At 43.6% G+C, this 24003-nt stretch overlaps 2 protein-coding genes and 2 long non-coding RNA genes across 40 annotated transcripts; 2 read left to right on the top strand and 2 right to left on the bottom strand.

Moving 5' to 3' along the window:
- Positions 1 to 2782: 2782 nt before the first annotated feature.
- Positions 2783 to 9590, bottom strand: LOC118373536 (cell death activator CIDE-B-like). Its single transcript, XM_035759687.2, has 5 exons — positions 9423 to 9590; positions 8351 to 8474; positions 7784 to 7942; positions 7191 to 7381; positions 2783 to 3912 (listed from the first exon to the last, which is right to left on the bottom strand). The coding sequence occupies exons 1-5, from the start codon at positions 9446 to 9448 to the stop codon at positions 3771 to 3773; spliced, it is 642 nt and encodes a 213-aa protein (XP_035615580.1). The 5' UTR covers positions 9449 to 9590; the 3' UTR covers positions 2783 to 3770.
- Positions 9591 to 10479: 889 nt separating this feature from the next.
- Positions 10480 to 19263, top strand: LOC118373534 (uncharacterized). 4 transcript variants are annotated; one of them, XM_052497334.1, is made up of 6 exons: positions 10480 to 10629; positions 15495 to 15697; positions 15901 to 15999; positions 16148 to 16243; positions 16749 to 16983; positions 17106 to 19263. In XM_052497334.1, the coding sequence occupies exons 2-6, from the start codon at positions 15560 to 15562 to the stop codon at positions 17876 to 17878; spliced, it is 1341 nt and encodes a 446-aa protein (XP_052353294.1). In that variant the 5' UTR covers positions 10480 to 10629; positions 15495 to 15559; the 3' UTR covers positions 17879 to 19263. The 4 variants fall into 4 exon arrangements, with proteins under 4 accessions (XP_052353294.1, XP_052353295.1, XP_035615574.2 ...); XM_052497335.1 differs by having other exon boundaries at positions 10615 to 10762; XM_035759681.2 differs by lacking the exon at positions 10480 to 10629 and adding an exon at positions 11109 to 12168.
- Positions 19264 to 19625: 362 nt separating this feature from the next.
- On the bottom strand, positions 19626 to 21779 carry LOC127916086 (uncharacterized). Of its 34 annotated transcripts, none has more exons than XR_008093339.1 (6): positions 21635 to 21779; positions 21353 to 21601; positions 20510 to 20773; positions 20307 to 20394; positions 20131 to 20262; positions 19626 to 20027 (listed from the first exon to the last, which is right to left on the bottom strand). It is a non-coding gene; the product is annotated as an uncharacterized LOC127916086 (long non-coding RNA). The 34 variants fall into 34 exon arrangements; XR_008093344.1 differs by having other exon boundaries at positions 20131 to 20218; positions 20263 to 20350; XR_008093321.1 differs by having other exon boundaries at positions 19626 to 19807; positions 20087 to 20218; positions 20263 to 20438; positions 20554 to 20773.
- LOC127916089 (uncharacterized) lies at positions 20857 to 22438 on the top strand. The gene is made up of 4 exons (XR_008093346.1): positions 20857 to 20881; positions 21020 to 21063; positions 21182 to 21225; positions 21327 to 22438. It is a non-coding gene; the product is annotated as an uncharacterized LOC127916089 (long non-coding RNA).
- The last annotated feature ends 1565 nt before the right edge of the window (positions 22439 to 24003 follow it).

Here is a 24003-nt window from a genome sequence, read left to right as displayed (position 1 = left end):
TTGGTACAAGCCTGGAAAAGATAGCGCTGAGAGACCTTGGTCTGTAGATGCCACTTGTTAAGTTTGGTCATTGGGTTCCAGAGGAGTAGTGTTTTAAGTGACTTGCCTAGTTACATAAAGGTTAAATTTACCATCATGCACATTTGGGTCCCTCCAGGCCTTATTATCTCACAGGAATTTGAATTATTTCAGTAAATTGGCGGAACCGGTATAATAATAATAATGAACCAGAACAAATACAACAGGGTTTCACCAGCTTCACTCCTGAACCCCTAATAACACCTTAATTGTTTATTGTACATCCGGCAGTAGCCTATATTACATTCTATATTCATCATAGTAGGAGTTCGGTGATGACCAAAAGAAGACTGAGTTAGCTCAGTCAACATACAGATCAGCCACCCTAATTGATTTATAATTTAACTTGGCAAGTGAGTTAAGAACACGTTCTTATTTTCAATGACAGCCTAGGAACAGTTCTGCCCCTGCCTTGTTCAGGGGCAGAATGACAGATTTTTACCTTGGCAGCTCAGGGATTCGATCTTAAAACCTTTTGCCTACTAGTCCAACGCTCTAACCACTAGGCTACCTGCCGCCCCAATGCCAACACCACCATGCCCGGCCTCCCTCCCTGGCCCAGATCCCTTCCCTCCCTCAGGGCCTGCTGTAGGAAGCGAGTAGGGCATTCACTCCGAGTTGACTTCGAGATAGCGTGGGAAAACTACCAATGCGTTGTCCTTGCTCAGCATCTTTCCATTAGCAGCTTTTTACAGCAGCCATTAGGGGTCAGCAGCCATGTATCAGGGCAACCACTCCTCTATATATTCTGTGTGTTTTTGTATGTACTGTCCTGTAATTAGTTTCATTGACAAGTTTTAATAACACAATGCACATTTTGGTGAAAACAACCAATATAATATTTTCTTGTCTGTATCTGAGGTCAGGGTGGGGTTCATGGTTCAGCGGCTGTGCTACGGGATCAGCTGGGATACAGAGGAGATCTGCGAGGCACGCAGAAAGATCTGCAGACCAAACCAGACGCAGGAGAAAGACAAAAAGGAGAAAGAGGAGAAGGTATTGGAGGTGCCTCGCCTCAGTAAGGAGGGAACATTCACAAAGCCCTCCACTTCCTCCGCACTCAGTGGCGCCCCCAACAGCCACAAGGTAAAACCTAGAAAACCGAAACAAAGCCCATGAAAACAACGTCAAACCCCACATGCTCTATCAGGTCTCTGCTGTGGCGGAGCTTCGATCATAACAAAAAGCATTTGAAGGAGGAGGCCCATCGTCTGCAGGCCCTCACCAGGCTCCACATGAAGTACATCCGCAAGTGGTTCTGTAACCAATGCTTTTCGCTCGCACTTTCCACTGGGTCACAGCCCAATGGTCTCCTGTCGTCACAGACAGCTCATTCAGCATCTGACACCACCACTGCCACCACAACGTGACAGCATGGACAGACCACCACCGAAGAAGACAATGGTTTCTCAGGCAGATGATGTCGAGATCATAAACTGCAGCTGCAATGGTAACCATGACAACCCTGCTAACACTACCCACCAGATTAAGTCAAGCTTGAAGGGGAAGGAAGTAGAGATAGAACCACCTGAAGTACAGAAGAAGAAGAAGAAAAAGATGAAGAAGAAAACACAAGACCAGATCTGGAGTTAAGCGATGCAAAGAGAAAGGCAAGCATTCCGCAAACTGAAGGAGGAGCGGAAAGGGGTGGGGATCACAACATTCATAAACAACCCACGGAGAGGAACAAGCTTTCAAAATGGGCCCGTGGCCGAAGAACAAGACAGTGGCCCAGCTGGAGCTCCTGAGACAGAACTGTTAAGGGAATTTTTATCAATGATGACTAATTATGTATACATTTTAATCAGGACTGACTAATCAGAATACTATTATGTTACTGTATATGTACTAATCAGAATACTATTATGTTACTGTATATGTATGAATTTTCTTTTTAATCCTAGTACTGAATATAATGTGTGTAAATATAATCAAGAATTAGAACAATGACTGTCTGTACCATGGTAGAAATTAATGAATTTATAGCCAGACTGGCTAGAAGGCTTATCTACACAAGCTGGCCTTGGCTCGGTCATATATTATCTTAATAGGGAGAGACGATGTGAGAACCATACAGCCATTGTACTGGAACAGAGATGACACGGGCTAGTAAGTTGAAACTTTAAAGCCTATGTCTCTTTTCCTTTTACATGTTTGAAGTGACGATGGAAAAGGAAGCCATGAGTATTGAAACACTCCCCTGCTATAATTTTACTGGAGAGGCCTGGAGGGTGCTGAAAATGGACTGTTAGGCTACATGTTAGGAGTTGTCACGAATAAGACATCTGTTGTATGTTACAAGCTGTTGATTATGTTTATGATGAAGTTCTACAGTCTGCTGTCATTTTAGCACTACTAACTTCCTGTTCACATGGTTCCTAATTCAAATGTCAATTCATGTTTCAAGCTCTATCACAGGTTTGTGCTTGGAAGTTTCTAACTATGTCATTGCATTGATGTTCCTTGTTTGATATGTTCAGCGTGTAAAGAATAGGGGAAACTAGCGACAGCATATGTCCATGAGTGCGTTCAAATAATCTCTCCTTCCTCCTGAAGCGTTCGCTACTCCCCACGAAATGTAAAGCATTGGATTGATGTACTTGGAGTGCCAGTCATTTTCTTTCAAATCCATGAAGGGAAGTGAACATGTGCTCACTTCGGGAGAAAGATTATTGGGATGCAACTGTTGTTTAAACAGAACTGATCAAATCAAATCAAATTTTATTTTGTCACATACACATATTTAGAAGATGTTATTGCGGGTGTAGCGAAATGCTTGTGTTCTTAGCTCCAACAGTGCAGTAATATCTAACAATTCACAACAATAGACAATTCTAAAAGTAAAAGAATGGAATTAGGAAATATATAAATATTAGGACGAGCAATATCAGAGTGGCATTGACTAAAATACATTAGAATAGAATAGAGTATATACATATGAAATACATATGAAATTAGTAAAAATGAGTAAAGCAGTATGTAAACATTATTAAAGTTACCAGTGTTCCATCATGAAAGTGACCAGTGATTCCATGTCTATGTATATAGGGCAGCAGCCTCTAAGGTGCAGGTTTGAGTAACCGGCTGGTACCAGTTTAATATTTGATAATGTTGTTGGTAATATTACTCAGTATATTCACTATCTGACCTCATACTGTGCTTATGCAGTCTGTGTCCTTGCCTTTTGGCAAATCTTGTGTGGTCATGAGTAAAAAAGTAATTCACTTATATATAGCCTAATTAAAGGTACAGCAACTAAAGGCTCATGTTAAATCGTATTGGTTCCTCAAGTGCTGGTCAGGTTTCCTCATACCCTTCTATGAATGAACAGAACTGTTTCTCCTTGTTCTGCAAGTGGGTGTCTCTGACAGTGGACTGAGTGGATGTAGCAACTGAAAGCATTTATTACACACAAGATGAGACAGTGATTAGAAACTACAAAGAAAGTGAAAAATAATGCATACTCAGTTTTAAAAAATGAATTGCTTCTATTTGTGGACTTCGTGGTACATTCTCAGAATTGTTAGAGAAAGATAAGTCCTATTTTACAACTAACCTTATAAAAAATCTAAACAATGTTTAATTATCCTCCTGTTTGATCACAACTCACAACCTTGCATAACTCAATCATAAACATACACTCAAGTTAGGATTGATTTGGTCATTAGAGAGCGGTCGGTCCCAGTCCTGCCTTAGTTCCAGTACTCTGTGGCCTCCACCCTCTGAGGCTGCCAGAACTCTGCTCCCTCGATTATCCGCTTGATCAGATTGGCTGAGGTGATCAACATGTGACCTGCCATCTGGAGGAGGGTAGAGGCCATGCGGAGGGCCTCTCTGAGAGAGAGAGAGAGAGAGAGAGAGAGAGAGAGAGAGAGAGAGAGAGAGACGGGAAGTGGGAAAGAGAGAGAGATCGTCACCTCAAACAGGTATCAGGTTAAGATAGGCTTTCAAGTTTCAACATGTAATTTCACAGCAGCAAGATTTGTGACCTGTTACCACAAGAAAAGGGCAACCAGTGAAGAACAAACATATTTATGTTTATTTATTTTCCCTTTTATACATTATTTTGAAACTTTTGGGAGTGCAATGTTTGTTCATTTTTTATTGTTCTTTTCACTTTTGACTCTTTTCACTTTTGATTATTATCTATTTCACTTGCTTTGGCAAAGTAAACATATGTTCCCCATGCCAATAAAGCCTTTAAATTGAATTGGGGTAGGCCGTCATTGTAAATAATAATTTGTTCTTAACTGTCTTGCTTAGTTAAATAAAGGTTCAATAAAAATTGAGAGGGAAGGGAGAGAGAGAGAGTGAGAGTCGGGAAGTGGGAGAGAGAGAGGGGGAGGTGAGTGAGAGAGAGTGACGGGAAGTAGGAGAGAGAGAGAGAGAGAGAAGGAGAGAGAGAGAGAGGAGAGAGAGAGAGAGAGTGAGAGTCGGGAAGTGGGAGAGAGAGAGGGGGAGGTGAGTGAGAGAGAGTGACGGGAAGTAGGAGAGAGAGAGAGAGAGAGAGAGAGAGAGAGAGAGAGAAGGAGAGAGAGAGAGAAGGAGAGAGAGAGAAGGCGAGAGAGTGAAAGAAGGAGCGAGAGAGTGAGGCGGGGGGTGAGTGAGAGAGAGTGACGGGAAGTAGGAGAGAGAGAGAGAGAAGGAGAGAGGGAGGGAGGGAGAAAGAGAGGGGGTGAGTGAGAGAGTGACAGGAAGTAGGAGAGAGAGAGAGAAGGAGAGAGGGAGAAAGAAGGAAAGAGAGAGTGAGTAAGAGGAGAGAATTACCATTGTTACAGATACAGTGAATTTGGAAAGTAGTATTCAGACCATTTCTCTTTTTTCACATTTCAGCCTTATTCCAAAATGGATTAAATAGTTTCCCCCCTCATCAATACATACAATACTCCATAATGACAAAGCACTAACCGTTTTATTTTAATTTTAGCTAATTTATTAAATTAAACTGAAATATCACATTTACATTTAGTATTCAGACCCAGTACTTTGTTGAAGCACCTTTGGCAGCAATTGTTTTTACATTTGACCTTTGTTTCACTAGGAAAGTCAGTTAAGAACAAATTCATATTTTCAATGACGGCCTAGGAACAGTGCCTTCCTTGTTCAGGGGCAGAACAACAGATTTTGTACTTTGTCAGCTTGGAGATTTGATCTTGCAACCTTTTGGTTACGAGTCCAACACTCTAACCACTAGGCTACGCTGCCAATAGGCTACACTCGTCTCAAGTCTACTTGGGTAAGACGCTACAAGCTTGGCACACCTACATTTGGGGAGTTTCTCCCATTCTTCTCTGCAGATCCTCTCAAGCTCTGTCAGGTTGGATGGGGAGTGTTGCTGCACAGCTATTTTCAGGTCTTTCCAGAGATGTTTGATCGGGTTCAAGTCTGGCTGGGCCACTCAAGGACATTTAGAGACTTGTCCTGAAGCCACTCCTGTGAACGCCGCAGCCCGTCTGGTGTTCAACCTTCCCATGTTCTCTCACGTCACCCCGCTCCTCCGCTCTCTCCACTGGCTTCCAGTTGAAGCTCGCATCCGCTACAAGACCATGGTGCTTGCCTACGGAGCTGTGAGGGGAACGGCACCTCAGTACCTCCAGGCTCTGATCAGGCCCTACACCCAAACAAGGGCACTGCGTTCATCCACCTCTGGCCTGCTCGCCTCCCTACCACTGAGGAAGTACAGTTCCCGCTCAGCCCAGTCAAAACTGTTCGCTGCTCTGGCCCCCCAATGGTGGAACAAACTCCCTCACGACACCAGGACAGGGGAGTCAATCACCACCTTCCGGAGACACCTGAAACCCCACCTCTTTAAGGAATACCTAGGATAGGATAAAGTAATCCTTCTCACCCCCCTTAAAAGATTTAGATGCACTATTGTAAAGTGGCTGTTCCACTGGATGTCATAAGGTGAATGCACCAATTTGTAAGTCGCTCTGGATAAGAGCGTCTGCTAAATGACTTAAATGTAAATGTAAATGTAAATGTGTTGTCTGGGCTGTGTGCTTAGAGTTGTTGTCCTGTTGGAAGGTGAACCTTCACCCCAGTCTAAGGTCTTGAGCACTCTGGAGCAGATTTTCATCAAGGATCTCTCTGTACTTTTCTCCGGTCATCTTTTCTCCCAGGTCCTGCCGCTGAAAAACATACCCACAGCATGACGTTGCCACCACCATGCTGTAGGGATGGTGCCAGGTTTCCCCCAGATGTGATGCTTGGCATTCAGGCCAAAGAGTTCAATCTTGGATTCATCAGACCAGAGAATCTTGTTTCTCATCTGAGAGTCCTTTAGGTGCCTTTTGGCAAACTCCAAGTGGGATGTCATGTGCCTTTTACTGAGGAATGGCTTCTGTCTGACCACTCTACCATAAAGGCCTGATTGGTGGAGTGTTGCAGAAATGGTTGTCCTTCTGGAAGGTTCTCCCATCTCCACAAAGGAACTCTGGGGCTCTGTCAGAGTGACCATCGGGTTCTTGGTCACTTCCCTGACCAAGGCCCTTCTCCCCCGATTGCTCAGTTTGGCCAGATGGCCAGCTCTATGAAGAGTCTTGGTTGTTGCAAACTTCTGCCATTTAAGAATGACGGAGGCCACTGAGTTGTTGGGGACCTTCAATGCTGCAGAAATGTTTTGGTACACTTCCCCAGATCTGTGCCTCGACACAGTCCTGTCTCGGAGCTCAACGGACAATTCCTTCGACCTCATGGCTTGGTTCTTTCTCTGACATGCATATAGACAGGTGTTAGCCTTTCCAAATCATGTCCAATCAATTGAATTTACCACAGGTGCTCCAATCAAGTTGTAGAAACATCTCAAGGATGATCAATGGAAACAGGATGCACCTTCGAGTCTCATAGCAAAGGGTCTGAATACTTATGTAAATAAGGTATTTCTGTTTTTTACTTTTAATCAATTTGCTAAAATTTCAAAAAAACATTTTTTGCTTTGTCGTTATGGGGTATTGTGTGTAGATTAATGAGGATTAAAAAACAAACAATTTTAGAATAAGGCTGTATGGTAACAAAATGTGTACGAAGTCAAGGGGTCTGAATACTTTCCAAATGCACTGTACATCTCAGCAGGCTGGAGACGTCCTCCCATCCCCTTCCTCTCCACTTACCTGAGGACTTTTTTGGGCCCCAGACATTGGAAGTCAGCGCTGACGGAGTACCGGCCTGAGAAGGTGCCCTTCACATTCAGGGAGCCAAACACGTCCTTGGGGTTCTGCCGGTACAGGTCAAAGGTCACCCGGGCTATGTCTTTTCCTGTCCGCGACTGGTTAGGGTCCTGGCCTTTGGAGAGCACTGCACCCTGTGGGGTTAGAGTAAGATATGGGGAAAGGTGAGAGACAGCGACATGGTCGGTGTCACCGTGTAACCGAACCAGGAAAAACTCTGGGCATTTCATATTTTCCTGATCAGGGCCCATATCCACATAGCGACTCAGAGTAGAAGGGCTGATCCAGGATGAGCTTCACCTTTCAGATCAGAATTAATAAGATTATATGATCAGCACTACTACTCTGATATGCTTTGTGGATACGGGCTCAGGTCACGTGATAGTCCTAGAGGAAAAACTCAGGGCCCTACTCATCTCACTTGGCAGCAGACATGGGTGTATATACCTGCACATACTGTCCAATCACTAACACAGGTCAGACGAAACAAATGATCATGTCCAGATCACGACAGAGACAGACAGTGTCAAACCCACCGGAGGAGGTTTCCATGTCTGTCCAGGTTCCAGGGCCATGAGGACAGTGTTGTCGGGCAGATACATCAGGAAGTCTTCAGAGTCCACCACTGTCCCGTCCTCCTCACACACTAGCACCACAGCCAGACTGGACAGGCACAGCATCAGGGCCTGACACACCTGGGGAAGCAGCACAGAGAGACATGTTCAGAGGACAGACAGACACAGTGTGGGTATTTTGTAGGCACAATTACATTCTCCTTTGGCATTCACTCCATGGTTCTTTGTAGCTCAGTCGATAGAGCATGGCACGTGTAACGCCTGGGTAGTGGGTTTGATTCCTGGGGCCACCCATAGGTAAAATAACCAAAAATCGGCTTTTTGTTTTCATACATTTTTACGATATAGGCCATCTTGACTTTGTGGCTGTGGTAACTAGGGAAAACCCTGTATAATTAGAGCCCAGAGCTTTTACTGGTAAAGTCAGATGGTCCCGAAAAATTCCTGGCCTTACTCATAATACCCCCCCCCCCTTTTATTTAGCTTATTTCATTTAAAAAAAATTCAACATGTCTTTCTTTCTCTCACCCTCTCTCTCAGCTCCTCCAGGGTGGCTGCTGTGACACCTTTCCTGGTGCCCCTGTCATGGGAACACACCCTGAATGGTCTCTGGGGGGCCGGGGCCAACGGCCACACCCGCCTCGTCACAGACCTGTGGAGGAAAAGGAGGAAGAAGATGTTCACAAGGCCAAATACTGCCAGCTTGAGGTAGAATTTGCCTAACCTGGTCCGAGTTCTGTTTATGCTCTCTAACCAATGCCTACAGACATTGACATTTGTCACGCTAACAGATCTGAATCAAGCTAGAAGTTGCCTTGTTCTTGGATCAGTTTACCCCACACACCAATCTTAACCTGAACCATGAAGAGGATATACAACCTGACCCTGTATCAGTGGTTTGGGACAACTTCTACCTATTCCCTAGTCCATAGATACACAGATAACACATTTGTACTGCACATCATTTCATCTGGCCTAGGAAAGCTACCATAATATTATAGTGCAGAACAGATACAGTGATACAACTGTATCTCTATGTTTAGATGTTAACTAGATATGTTGCTATGGTTTTCTAATGCGTTCTGTAATATCTACTACTGCTGCTGAGGTATAGTATCTCGTGGACAGACTACGTCATTCAGGATCTGACTAAATTGCGCAAGATTTGAGTTCTGGGTTAACTGAGATTAGCTGAGGTATAATGTGCTTTAAGGGCCCCGTGTGGGCTGAGAGGGATACAAAAATAGATTGAGACTGATTGGAAGACAGAGACAGATCAATCCTATCTTCATCTTGTGGAGACAGTGTCTGTTTGACAACAGCGGTTTGAAACAAGTATAGAAAACCATTACTATTCTAACTGCCAGTCCAACTTCAATTAAAGCCCTCAATGATACACGTTTTCCAGTGGTTTGTCGCCATTGTGCCTTCTTGACAAATCTCTTGGCACTCAACAGCGTACACCTTTACAAGTACAGTGATAGAGTATTGTTAGAAAACTCAGAAAACTCAGATATAGAACAATTGATTGAAAAATGTACACAAAATGTGTGGGGGAAACATTATCCAGACACAGCTATTAGGAAGTAAGTGTACTTGCTTTATTAATGATGATGTTGACTCCATATCCCACTCCCTTTCTTTCCTTCGCTCTCTTCTTTACCTCCGGTTTTTCCTTGTGTTGTTTTGGTAGCGTTGGTGCTATGTCGACTCTGATTCTGAATGTGTCTGACCCAGCTAATTCTTTAGGACAGACTTTGCCCTGATGAATCAGATACAAGACACATAGGGCAAAGTTCTCTGTCTGTGTGTGTACATGCGTGTGTGAGAGAGAGCGAGTGAGGATTGAAATGAAATTGAATTTCATTCAGACAGAGAGAGAGAGAGAGAGAGAGAGAGAGAGAGAGAGAGAGAGAGAGAGAGAGAGAAGGAGAGAGAGAGAGAGAGAGAGAGGGAGAGAGAGAGAGAGAGAGGGAGAGAAAGAGAGAGAGAGAGAGAGAGAGAGAGAGAGAGAGAGAGAGAGAGAGAGAAGAGAGAGAGAGAGAGAGAGAGAGAGAGAGAGAGAGAGAGAGAGAGAGAGAGAGAGAGAGAGAGAGAATAACACTGGCCTATATCATTGACTCTACCATGGCATTAAATCTACATTTGGATTTTCTTTTACATGATATCAGCACAGACTTTTGTTTTAATTTATCAGTGAAGTTAAGGTAATCATGAAGATTATTTCACAGAACAGTGAGACAGATATTTCACTGGATGTATAAATATGAAGCCTCCGGTTGGAGTTTACACTCATTAGCAAATAAGGTAGTGAGAGGAATCCCACTGGCGCCAGTGGGAGAAGATGGAACGAGATGGATTTTGGCCTACATTCTACAAATGTTCTCATCGATGAAACATTTGATCTCAATACAGTTTTTTTCTGTTCCCAAAACTAGAATATGTTATGAACAGAGTGGACTACGTTTAGTAGACTTTAGACTTTGCCAAAGTTTTTAAAAATGGCGGTGTTTACGAACGCAAAGTAGGCGTTCCCTAACGAAAATATGCAGATGTTGGCTAGAACGGGCCAATAGGATCTCGCTAGCTCGTGTTTGACTCTGTCCACCTCCTTGCTTGTTCTGCCCACTATGACTCATCTGTTCCCATTGGAAACAACAGACGGTGGTCTATCTTCATTTAGTTATACAATCTTTAATTATACATTCATTCAGACGTCACATCCAGCAAGTAGAGAAGGCGGGGGAAATGTGGTTTTGGAGAAAGAGATGGCGGAAGCTGATGTGGATCTTGAATCAAGGAGTCGGGTACAGTGCTGAGAATGTTCCTTATCTTGTAGCACTATGGGTTATTAATGAGGAGAAGCGGATCGGATTACCAATCTTGAAGAACCCATTTGAGATATCCAAATTGGTGGAGAAAGTGCTGGGTAAATTGAAGGTTGTGAGAATTACGAGAGGCATGTTTGTTTAGATTTAATGTATTTCTGAGGATCAGAAAGAACGTGTGTTGCGTCTTACCCGAATTGAGAAGTTTGACGTGGCTGCGGAACACGGCACCGTTAAGGGGATAATACCTGGCGTCTCGTGGGACATCTGTTACAGAGATGAAAAATATTCCTGGAGTGATTGAAGCACGTCGGATGAATCGTGTGTGTGTGTGTGTGTGTGTGTGTGTGTGTGTGTGTGTGTGTGTGTGTGTGTGTGTGTGTGTGTGTGTGTGTGTGTGTGTGCGTCGTCAAGTCTCTGTATTTTTTTTATATGGAGTCTCTTCCCTACTCAAGTGCAGTTGGGGTATATAAACTACAGGGCCGGGCATTTACCCCAAGACCAATGCAGTGTGATCACTGTAGAGCTTTTGAACATGTTTCAAATCAAGTGTTTGCAGAAGGGGAGATGTGGAAATTGTTTTAGAAGTGATGAAAATGTAACATGTTGCAATTGTAGTGGGAACCATGAAGCTTCTTTGGAATGCCCGACCAGGGTAGAAGAGAATTTGGCCAAAATCCGGGTTTTCCAAAGCATTTCATATGCAGCGGCTGTTAAGTGTTCGAATGGTACTCCTAAAGACTCCATGGTGTCATGGTGGCGGATAGGCCTTTGCTGCAGGGGTTGCCTTTCACCAACAGGACTTATATGTTAAGAAGGTGGACTGTGTGGCCTTCATAGCTATGGTGATTAATGGCACTACCAAGGTGGAGAGGAAATTCCAGAAAATAGATATCATTGTGGATGCGGCAGAGCGGTTCTAGGGACTGAAAGACTTCTCCGCGGAGGAGTTGCATGGAGTATTGTCACCAGCCATATCACCCTCTCAGGTCCTAGAGCCTGAGAAGGGAAATATGGAGATTTGAAAGAAAGAAGTGGGAGTTTTTAGGGCTCTATTTCACGTTCTTAGAGGAACAGGACTAATGAGGACAATTTAATGTAGTTAGGCCGTGACTGGCCTTACACTCCTGGTACAGTAGGTGGCGATGTATGCACCTTGAAAGTTGGATACGATCCGCCAACCCAATCCTGAAGAAGAGAAAGCAGGAGAAACCAGCGTGTTTTTACGCCTAAAATTAACAAACTCTTATGACCAAAGTCAGTGTAATAGATACAGAATAGCAACCTCGAGCGTTGCATGTTTTCTGTCTGTATTGCTAGATAATCACTTGTTATTGTAACCTTGTCGTTAACTTACCCAGCAATCTAAAAAGAAACGCTTTATTAGCCTAGCTAGCTACAAAGTTGTCTACAAAGTTGGCTTGGGAAGTGAGCTAAAGCTAGCTAGCCATTCTAAGTATAAAAATCGACCTAACTTCGAACGGGACAATATGGCAACTAAGAAGTCATCTGAAATGGGTAATTACTTTAGTCTTTGGTTTCCAACAGTTGTCTCTTTGCAATCAGTAACTGCAAAGAAACAGTAGGTAGCTATTGCGGGTTAGCCAGCCCTAAACAAACAACCTGATGGTTGCCCCTAGCTAGCTATATCAGTACAGTAGCCAAATAGTATCCTAAAACAAGACGCATAGTCACAGTGTTAGTAAAAGCAAAGTGACATTGACAGTTTCCTAACAGTTTTGCAGCCAGTCAATACATTCGGGTGTCTTTATCAACCATTATATAATAAGGGCTTATTTATTTTATTTAACCTTTATTTAACCAGGTAGGCAAGTTGAGAACAAGTTCTCATTTACAATTGCGACCTGGCCAAGATAAAGCAAAGCAGTTCGACAGATACAACGACACAGAGTTACACATGGAGTAAAACAAACATACAGTCAATAATACAGTATAAACAAGTCTATATACGATGTGAGCAAATGAGGTGAGATAAGGGAGGCAAAGGCAAAAAAAAGGCCATGGTGGCAAAGTAAATACAATATAGCAAGTAAAACACTGGAATGGTAGATTTGCAATGGAAGAATGTGCAAAGTAGAAATAAAAATAATGGGGTGCAAAGGAGCAAAATTAATTAATTAAATACAGTAGGGAAAGAGGTAGTTGTTTGGGCTAAATTATAGGTGCAGAGATTTTTGTAGTTCGTTCCAGTCATTGGCAGCAGAGAACTGGAAGGAGAGGCGGCCAAAGAAAGAATTGGTTTTGGGGCTGACTGAAGAGATATACCTGCTGGAGCGTGTGCTACAGGTGGGAGATGCTATGGTGACCAGCGAGCTGAGATAAGGGGGGACTTTACCTAGCAGGGTCTTGTAGATGACATGGAGCCAGTGGGTTTGGCGACGAGTATGAAGCGAGGGCCAGCCAACGAGAGCGTACAGGTCGCAATGGTGGGTAGTGTATGGGGCTTTGGTGACAAAACGGATTGCACTGTGATAGACTGCATCCAATTTGTTGAGTAGGGTATTGGAGGCTAGAAAATGGTTGCTTACAACTACTTGAATTTGAAGTAAAGTAGGAATATTAATTACACCCTAACTATTTTAAAGGGATAGTTCGCCCAAATTACAAAACATACCCAATGGTTCCTTCCCCTTTAAAACAGCACTGTTACCATGGTTACTCCATGGATTTTCAGTATGAGGGAATCCACCCTAAAAAGACGCAATAGTCTCTAAAAGCCAGAATGTTGAATAAAATTATATTTACACTTACTTTACCGGTTGTACATGCTGGTGCTTTTGGTGGTAGGAGGTGGAGATAGGGTATCCACAGGAAAGTGTTGTTTACTTGACTTTTTTGCGGTGCCGATATTCATGGGTCCAATATTACCTTTTTTTTGTGCATCATGTCCAAATCATCCAAGATTATCTAAAATTAGAAAGTTTATCTAAAATTGATTGTGAAGCTCAACAGTCACTTATATGATTTAAACATGGTGCTCAAAAAAGGCTAACAGCCAGTCACTCTTCTAGTACTGAGCGATTAACCAAAATGTCAGTTATTTTTAGTTTTTTAAACAACTAATTGACTTGACTTCAGTTCAATTATTAGAATTGTTTTTTCTTTTTCTGTGAGCTCAATGTGCACATTGCAGTTTCTGTAGAGATAAATCAGATCAAGCCTGAACTATGCGATGTAGTACGGAGTTGTAGTTACCAACTGGCCAATATTCTCCATAATTTAATGCAGAAAATGTGGTCATTAACTACAATGACACAATCCCTTGCACGCCTACTCCGGTATGTTTCTCTTTTACGCCTGCCACGTTAGGTTAGTGTGGGGCAGAAAAGGAGAGAGAAGAGACAGAATGTGCGATCGAGAGGAATAAGAGAGCAGTTGCTTCGAGGTATCTTTACCCTGGAAATACATGATCTTGGCCTTATTTACTTTGAAGAACTACTAAAATTGTGATTTTTGTCAGACCGCATAGGCAGCAGCTCTATAGAGATGACAGCCACCCTCGAAGCAGCGTTACCTATGCAGAGCAAGGGAAATAACAACTCCAAGTCTCAGAGCGAGTGACGTTTGAAACGCTATTAGCGCGCACCCCGCTAACTAGCTAGCCATTTCACATCGTTACACCAGCCTAATCTCGGGAGTTGATAGGCTTGAAGTCATAAACAGCTGCTGGCAAACGCACGAAAGTGCTGTTTGAATGAATGCTTACGAGCCTGCTGCTGCCTACCATCACTCAGTCAGACTGCTCTATCAAATCATAGACTTAGTTATAACATAATAACACACAGAAATACGAGCCTTAGGTCATTAATATGGTCGAATCCGGAAACTATCATCTCGAAAACAAGACGTTTATTCTTTCAGTGAAATACGAAACCGTTCCGTATTTTATCTAACGGGTGACATCCATAAGTCTAAATATTCCTGTTACATTGCAAAGCCTTCAATGTTATGTCATAATTACGTAATGTTCTGGCAAATTAGGCTGCCCAAACTGTTGCATATACACTGACTCTGCGTTCAATGAACTCAAGAGAAGTGACACAATTTCACCTGGTTAATATTGCCTGCTAATCTGGATTTATTTTGGCTAAATATGCAGGTTTAAAAATATATACTTCTGTGTATTGATTTTAAGAAAGGCATTGATGTTTATGGTTAGGTACACGTTGGAGCAACGATACACACCGCATCGATTATATGCAATGCAGGACACGCTAGATAAACTAGTAATATCATCAAGCATGTGTAGTTAACTCGTGATTATGATTGATTTGATTGGTTTTTCTAAGATAAGTTTAATGCTAGCTAGCAACTTACCTTGGCTTACTGCATTCGCGTAACAGGCAGTCTCCTCGTGGAGTGCAATGTAATCAGTTGGTTAGAGCGTTGGACTAGTTAACTGTAAGGTTGCAAGATTGAATCCCTCGAGCGGACAAGGTAAAAATGTCCTTCTGCCCCTGAACGAGGCAGTTAACCCACCGTTCCTAGGCCGTCATTGAAAATAAGAATGTGTTCTTAACTAACTTGCCTAGTTAAATAAAGATGAATTAAAGGTGTACATTTTATTTTTTTAATACGGTGTCCAAAAATACCGATTTCCGATTGTTATGAAAACTTGAAATCGGCTCTAATTAATCGGCCATTCTGATTAATCGGTCGACCTCTATAATATACACAACACCTGAAATAAGAATGAATAAGTGATAGGCAGTAATGGGATGTCACTACCGTCATGGGACTTTAATTTAAAGATTATTTTATCAAACCAACTGACCTCAAAAGGCACTATTTGCTCCGCGTTACTCTCCCCTCTATCCCCTCAGACATCTTCCTTTCCTTCTCCTCCCTACGCCTCCTGGCCCCTCCCATCCGGCTGGTCTCTGCTGCCATGTGGAAGGTGATGAAGCAACGTGATGTGATGCATTATGGGACGCTGGAGGAGTTTGTGACATCCTGCTGTGAGACTGTCCCTGGCCTGCTCACATCTAGACACCAGGCCAAGCTGGCTCTGGGGCTGAGATCACGGGTGTGTGTGGAGGATGATATTGTTGACCCATGGCCATAAGTCTTTAAACAGTTGTGTTGTAGTAAAAATGGGTTGCATTCATTTGGCACCAAATGGTTGAAAAGCTCAATTTTGTTTTCCGTTGCAACTTAATGAATATTACCCTGTATGTGCTTCCACTGTCAGACTGTTCAGTCCTTAATTATGTCTCTGGCCATTTGTAGCTGATCTTAGAGCTGTGCAATGGCTCAGACCCACCAGATCCAGCGGTTATCCTTACCCAGCTGGAAAGAATCCGTGGCCCCAACCCGTCCTCTGCCCTGGTGAGTGACAGTCAGTTCTCTGTACTGCAAGATGGGTGTGGTATTTGAATGGTCTTTCACCACTTCACTGCTTTGTACCCTAGGAATGATTTAGTGAGAAATACAGTATGTTTGCTGTAAGTGATGTCTCTGCATGCCTATGTTGCAGAAAAAGGATGTGAAGATTGAAACAGCAGTGACCAACCTCCGGGACCTGGTTGAAAGCTTTCTGAAAGAACCCACAGAGAGAGAACTATTCTACAAGGTCAGACTGGCTTTGTTTTGTTTGACTCAGCAGCTTTTCGGGGCGGCAGGTAGCCTAGCTGTTAGAGAGGCAAGCCAGCAACAGGAGGGCTGTCCTGTCGAATCCCGGGGCCGACTGAAAATATCAGTCATGAAGTGAGCTGGCCAACTGGAGGGTTGCTGGTGTCAAATCCTAGATTGCATTGTTGTGCCCTTGAGCAAGCCACTTAACCCCCCACAACAACAGCTGCCCGGGCACCCAGTGTGGCAGCCCCCCACACCTCTCCCCCCAAAACACTATGTATGTGTGTCTTTTAGAGGGGTTGGGTTAAAACAGGAAGTAACATTTTGGTTGGACCTTGTGCGTAAATGAACAATAAAGTTATCTTAATTAGAGACAATCACTGTAGCCTCATACTACCATCCTGGTCTCGCAAGCTTACATTCTGTTTCGCTATGGTCGTACGAGGCTACATCCACTGAGCAAATCTCAAATTCTCTGTCCCCCTCTCGTCTACCCCATACAGGTGGAGTTTCTGTCAGAGTATGGGCCTCAGTTTGACCAGGAGCTGGAGAAACTGCTGTGGGAGTTCCTGCTCCGACTGGACCAGCTTCTCCCAGTGCCCAACCTGGCTCAGACGGTGTCGTGGCTCACTGCTGCCCCTCCTGTCCTGGAGGAGTGTGCGCAGGCTGCCTCCCAACCCCAGCTCCTGAGGACCCTGCTCCAGCACCAGATCTGCCTGGGACACCTGGATTCTGCAGGTGGGTCTACATAGGGCGCGTTCCAGGCCGACTATATTGCAGTCGCCAGCCAGATTTCACAACGCCTGGGATAGATTTTTAAGATATCGGCTAACCTCATCTCTTTTGTTACCTCCTATCAGCTTCTCTCTCTCCGTGTATGGGTGACTACCTCCTCTCATCACTCTCTCTCCCTCCCTCTGGAAGAGTGCAGCAAAGCGTCAAATCAAGATCTAAGCCTGCCTCGGTTTCCACCCCAAGCCCTCTGTCTTTAACCCCATTAACTGATTACAGACAAACAAACTTGTCATTGCCCGTCGCACCTGTGATTGGCGGGATTTGCAACGAAGACCTTCCAGTCATGGCTTCAGCCAATAAGAGGGCAAGAACTTTCCAGGAAGATGTTGTTATCCAATCGGTTTCAAGAGATGTGGAGGAGGACGCTGAGTCAACAGAGAGGTCAAAATATACATGGGTCAAAAGCAGAGAAGAGGAATCCGAAGAGGACGAGGAGATCATGGTCATGAGAAGAGGGAGGAAGAGGAGGAGTGTGAGAGACAGAGGGAGTGAAAGAGTGCTCAGGAGAGGGTGTGGGGGGGAGTTTGTTAGAGATGGAGAGACTGAGAGAGACCTTCTTAGGGACTGTTTGGTCCAGTTGGGGATCGCAAACCTCAAGGTTCCGGAAGACCATCGCCTCTATTCTTACATCACAGCCTGTCTGCTCAACAAACCCAGGGTGCTCATCCCCCGACTGATTTCAACAGACATCCCTGCTCTTTTGAAGTCACAACCTCCTTCCTGCAGCAACGGGACACCAACAGCAGGGGAAGGGAGCTCTCTATGGGGACAGAGGCCCAAGTTGCCCGGCGATAACTGCATGTCGGCTTCCTTCGACCTGGCAACGGAAGTTGAGTGACAGGTCATTGACCCTAGATATGGGGCTTCCAGCATCAGCTGACAAAGAGTAAGATAAATACAGGTGCTGATTTAAACAACCAAGGATACTTTCCTATACTAGCCTGGTTGCCAGATCTGGCTGTGCTTTCTTTAGTAAAATGATGTTGTTCATTCATCGTTCCATACGTTCATCATCTCATACATGTAAGTGGAATGATGGCACACAACTGTAATTGTTTAAATCAGCAACGGATCGAGCAATCAGGCTAGTCAAATACCCACTAGTACTACAGTTTTTTATTTTTTTAAATTGCTTTTATGCTATTTTCACAAGTATGTCGTGAATTTTCAAAAGGCTTCGTACAAAACTTCGAACTGGTAACACTTGTAACGCAGAAAATCTCATATTCAAAACTTCATTCTAAGTTCATTTTGAAGAAAACTTTCACCACACAAGGTGCTACACCTTGAATTTCTCTCCTATGTGGAAGCTAGGTGAAAATAAACTTGGATTTAATGCGGGCCAAACGAAATCTGTTCTCTAATTCACTGATACATTTATGATGGTCTACATATTCACTCTTTGGATGGCTCGTATCATCAAGTGGGTTCCCGCCTATAAATATCTCAGTGTCTGGATTGATAAATATCTGAGTGTCTGGATTTATAAATATCTGAGCATCTGGGTTGATAAATATCTCAGTGTCTGGATTGATAAATATCTGAGCGTCTGGATTTATAAATATCTGAGCGTCTGGGTTGATAAATATCTGAGCGTCTGGGTTTATAAATATCTGAGCGTCTGGATTTATAAATATCTGAGCGTTAAAAAATAAAAATTTGTTAAACGTACAGATGCACTACACAAAGAGCTAAGATTTAAAGGGGTTTTCTTTTTAGAAATAGATCGTGCCTCTCCATGAACGGCAGGAAGCATATTGTACAGTCATCTTCTCTGCCAGTTCTTGACTACGGTGACACCATTTACCAGAATGCAGCAGCCACTACTCTTAAACCATCGAATGCCGTCTACCATAGCGCCCTTCGCTTTATTACAGGTGAGGGCTTTTTAATACTCATCACTGCATCCTGTATCAGAAGGTCAGCAGGACCTTGGTTGGTTAATTCTTTGAGGTCCCACTTGTCTCCACAAACTTATTTTTTGTTGTGTATTTTACCAAATTTTTCTCAATTTTAATTCTGTTCACGATCCGGTTGTGTGAGAGCCTGGGATCGATAGGGCAGTTTAAAACTAAGTGTGCAATTGCTTTAATGAACTATTATAACTTGTTAAAATAGCCTGATGTGTTGTTTTGATTACATTTTTGTCCCCAGGGCACAATTGCAAATGAGACACCAGTCTCAATTGGGCTCCCCTGAATAAAATACAAGTACTTATTTGAATGTATTTTTTCTCCATACTCTGTATGATATGATCCTCTCACTGACTAGGTGATGTTGTGGGAACATTGGTGCAGTGACTGAATACCAGGGCCTGTCTGGTAGAGCATATTATTATTGATGTATGGAATGTTAGTTAGGCTGAACTATGTAAGTGTGTTCTTTATTTCCATTTATGTAACTTTGTCCTTTGGTTGATTCCGTGTGCGACTGGTGGACGATACTGGGGTGGAATGAAGGTGGTAATGTAACACAAGTTGGTGAGGTGGAAACCATTAAGTTTAAACTTTAGCAGGAGGAGGGAGGAAACACTATTCAAGGTTGCTGCGTTCACCTCTTAACTGACCACAGTGGCTGAGGTGAAAGCCTCAGCGGGAGCCAAGGACCTTTGGTGAAACTCCCATCTGGTTCAGTTTATATGAGCAGGAGCCTGGCGGCTCCATCTCTTTCACAGGGATCTTGTTCATTTCATGAGCAGGTCCAAGGCCTTGCACAATACCTCAGATAACCCTTCATGGGAGGTAGACTGTAACACGTTACACTGTACCTCACCCCTTCATGGGAGGTAGACTGTAACACGTTACACTGTACCTCAACCCTTCATGGGAGGTAGACTGTAACACGTTACACTGTACCTCAACCCTTCATGGGAGGTAGACTGTAACACGTTACACTGTACCTCAACCCTTCATGGGAGGTAGACTGTAACACGTTACACTGTACCTCAACCCTTCATGGGAGGTAGACTGTAACACGTTACACTGTACCTCAACCCTTCATGGGAGGTAGACTGTAGACTGTAACACTGTAACACGTTACACTGTACCTCAACCCTTCATGGGAGGTAGACTGTAACACGTTACACTGTACCTCACCCCTTCATGGGAGGTAGACTGTAACACGTTACACTGTACCTCACCCCTTCATGGGAGGTAGACTGTAACACGTTACACTGTACCTCAACCCTTCATGGGCGGTAGACTGTAACACGTTACACTGTACCTCACCCCTTCATGGGAGGTAGACTGTAACACGTTACACTGTACCTCAACCCTTCATGGGAGGTAGACTGTAACACGTTACACTGTACCTCAACCCTTCATGGGAGGTAGACTGTAACACGTTACACTGTACCTCAACCCTTCATGGGCGGTAGACTGTAACACGTTACACTGTACCTCACCCCTTCATGGGAGGTAGACTGTAACACGTGTTCATGGGCGGTAGACTGTAACACGTTACACTGTACCTCACCCCTTCATGGGAGGTAGACTGTAACACGTTACACTGTACCTCAACCCTTCATGGGAGGTAGACTGTAACACGTTACACTGTACCTCAACCCTTCATGGGAGGTAGACTGTAACACGTTACACTGTACCTCACCCCTTCATGGGAGGTAGACTGTAACACGTTACACTGTACCTCAACCCTTCATGGGAGGTAGACTGTAACACGTTACACTGTACCTCACCCCTTCATGGGCGGTAGACTGTAACACGTTACACTGTACCTCAACCCTTCATGGGAGGTAGACTGTAACACGTTACACTGTACACTTCATGGGCGGTAGACTGTAACACGTTACTGTAACTCACTGTACCTCACCCCTTCATGGGCGGTAGACCCTTCATGGGAGGTAGACTGTAACACGTTACACTGTACCTCAACCCTTCATGGGAGGTAGACTGTAACACGTTACACTGTACACTTCATGTAGACTGTAACACGTTACACTGTACCCACCCCTTCATGGGAGGTAGACTGTAACACGTTACACTGTACCTCACCCCTTCATGGGAGGTAGACTGTAACACGTTACACTGTACCACCCCTTCATGGGAGGTAGACCCGTTACACTCATGGGCGGTAGACTGTAACACGTTACACTGTACCTCACCCCATGGGAGGTCATGGGGAGGTAGACTGTAACACGTTACACTGTACCTCACCCCTTCATGGGAGGTAGAGTAACACGTAGACTCACCCCTTCATGGGAGGTAACACGACACTGTACCTCACCCCTTCATGGGTTAGACTGTACTGTACCTCACCCTTCATGGGAGGTAGACTGTAACACGTTACACTGTACCTCACCCCTTCATGGGAGGTAGACTGTAACACGTTACACTGTACCTCAACCCTTCATGGGAGGTAGACTGTAACACGTTACACTGTACCTCAACCCTTCATGGACGGTACGCTGTACCTCAGATAACCCTTCATGGACGGTACGCTGTACCTCAGATAACCCTTCATGGACGGTACGCTGTACCTCAGATAACCCTTCATGGACGGTACGCTGTACCTCAGATAACCCTTCATGGACGGTACGCTGTACCTCAGATAACCCTTCATGGATGGTACGCTGTACCTCAGATAACCCTTCATGGATGGTAGACTGTAACAAGGCTCATTCTGAGCAGGGGTGAAGGAAGCAAAGTGAAGCCTGTATGTCTGTTTAGTTCATTTTATTTTCTGGGGTGAAGGACAATAGTTGGAGCCCTGAATGAACTGACATAAGTGTAACTGTCTTGGTTATTTAGGAAAGTTCATGAATGTTTCATTTGACCTAATGGTAACTCACAAAAGGCCTACAAGTTTAAGAGATTACATGTTACCGTAAGAAACCCAATGCGGGTGGTAACTGTAAAAAGTCTATACTTTACCCCAGAATACCCATTACAAGCGGTCCTATAGAAACATGGGAGCCTTATTCACGTCAGGGAAATTTAGCAAAAAATATCAGCCTATTTGCAACGCACCTTATTATTGTATTTTTGTTTTCGTGGTTTGCACATGATTATGAAAGTGTATGTAATTCTGTCCTTGTGATGCACTTGTCTATTAATGTTCTGTATCTTTTGTTTGGACCCCAGGAAGAGTAGCTGCTGCTTTAGTAGTAGCTAATGAGGATCCGAATAAAATACCCCGAAAAGTACTACTGTAATCACATGGAAAAAACAATGTTTAGCAGACCACTAGTTTGCATCAAGCCTGTCTTGAGAATTTTGGTCATACTTTAGGTTTTCATTGACATCACAGTGAATATCCTCATTGGGCATACTTTAGGTATTCATTAACATTACAGTAAATGTCCCCATTGGTCATACTTTAGCTTCTCATTGACATCACAGTAAATGTCCCCATTGGTCATACTTTAGCTTCTTATTGACATCACAGTAACTGTCCTCATTGGTCATACTTTAGCTTCTTATTGACATCACAGTAAATGTCCCCATTGGTCATACTTTAGCTTCTTATTGACATCACAGTAACTGTCCTCATTGGTCATACTTTAGCTTCTTATTGACATCACAGTAACTGTCCTCATTGGTCATACTTTAGCTTCTTATTGACATCACAGTAACTGTCCTCATTGGTCATACTTTAGCTTCTTATTGACATCACAGTAACTGTCCTCATTGGTCATGCACCTGGGGATCAACCTTTTGATATGGTGAATCCAAGCCTGACATTCTGTCGGTCTGGATTAATGTCATTGCATACCTCATCCATGGCCTGAAGGATGGTGGCACGCTCATGGGGATGTGTTCCTAATGTGTACAAAACATTACAAACACCTATTTTCATGATCGTCATACCAGGTGAATCCAGGTGACGCTTTGATCCCCTTTTGATGTCAATTCAATCAGTGTAGATGAAGGGGAGAAGGCAGGTTAAAGAAGCATTTGTAAGCCTTGAGACAATTGAGCCATGGATTGTGTATGTGCACCATTCAGAAAATGTGTAGGTGCTTTTGAACAGGGTATGGTAGTAGGTGCCAGGTGGTCTTGTGTCAAGAACTGCAACGCTGCTGGGTTTTTCACACTGAACAGTTTTCCATGCGTATCAGGAATGCTTTTGACACCTTTTAGTCCATGCCCTGACAAACTGAAGCTGGTCTGAGGGCAATAGGGGGTGCAACTCAATATTGGGAAGGTGTTCCTAATGTTTTGTACACTAAGCTTCTTCACAAACATATCTTTTCATTATGTAGTTCTCAATCTGTAGTAGGCAAATCTGTAGGTTTACCAAACGGTTAAGTGATTATCAATTAAGAGCAGTCTAAGTAAGAGTAAAATGTATTTTAACAAAAGAGAATCATATTAAAAGTAGTGTGGAAATAGTGACCTATAATTAATTGTGTGTTGTACTTAAGTCAATTGAAAATATGCTTAGAGATTTGAAAACTGCCGTTTTGATCAGTTGAGGTTTGTACTAAGTTGTGATCACAAACTTGTGAAAATTGCACCGACGCGACTGGGGGGGGGAATAATCAAAAAATACATAGTGTCATCACATTATTGTAAATGTCCAGTATTAGCAGAAGTGTAGGACTTTTACTCCACTGTTTACACCTCCATGAACTGTGCATTGATCATATCTGCATGCATGTACTCTCAATTCTATGGTTAAGTGAGTATGTTATGTCAGTGCAGTTATCGTTGCCTAGCCATTACACCACCTGGCACCTACTACCATACCCTTACGTTCTCCCATCTCGTTTACATCTAGAAATGTTAACTTCTCCAGTAACCGGTGACACAGGATGTCAATGGATATTCAGAGGATGAAGCGACAAAGAATTTCAAAGGCAGTGTAAGTAGAGCCTTGGGAAGCAACTTTTATTATTAACCTTGCTTGCTCTATGGTTCCTGAAACCACTGCAGTCTAATGTGCTCTCTGTCTCCCCCAGTTGTTTGTGAAGCCCTACTACAGGTCCAAGCACGACACCTAAGT

Source organism: Oncorhynchus keta, chromosome 35 (genome assembly GCF_023373465.1).
Source record: "Oncorhynchus keta strain PuntledgeMale-10-30-2019 chromosome 35, Oket_V2, whole genome shotgun sequence".
NCBI lineage: Eukaryota > Metazoa > Chordata > Actinopteri > Salmoniformes > Salmonidae > Oncorhynchus > Oncorhynchus keta.
The sequence above is the reverse complement of the archived record's forward strand: the minus strand, read 5'-3'. Positions and strand labels throughout refer to the sequence as shown.

Excerpts from the sequence above, each read along its gene's own strand:
- LOC118373536 (XM_035759687.2), bottom strand. The coding sequence starts at position 9,448 with ATGGAGTCAACATCATCATTAATAAA. Across the intron at positions 8,475-9,422 it reads TCAACATCATCATTAATAAA|GTCTGTGACGAGGCGGGTGT; the intron begins GCAAGTACACTT and ends TTTCCTCCACAG. Across the intron at positions 7,382-7,783 it reads AGACATGGAAACCTCCTCCG|GGTGCAGTGCTCTCCAAAGG; the intron begins GTGGGTTTGACA and ends CTAACCCCACAG.
- LOC118373534 (XM_035759681.2), top strand. The coding sequence starts at position 12,141 with ATGGCAACTAAGAAGTCATCTGAAATGG. Across the intron at positions 15,698-15,900 it reads CTCTGGGGCTGAGATCACGG|CTGATCTTAGAGCTGTGCAA; the intron begins GTGTGTGTGGAG and ends GGCCATTTGTAG. Across the intron at positions 16,984-17,105 it reads GGGACACCTGGATTCTGCAG|CTTCTCTCTCTCCGTGTATG; the intron begins GTGGGTCTACAT and ends ACCTCCTATCAG.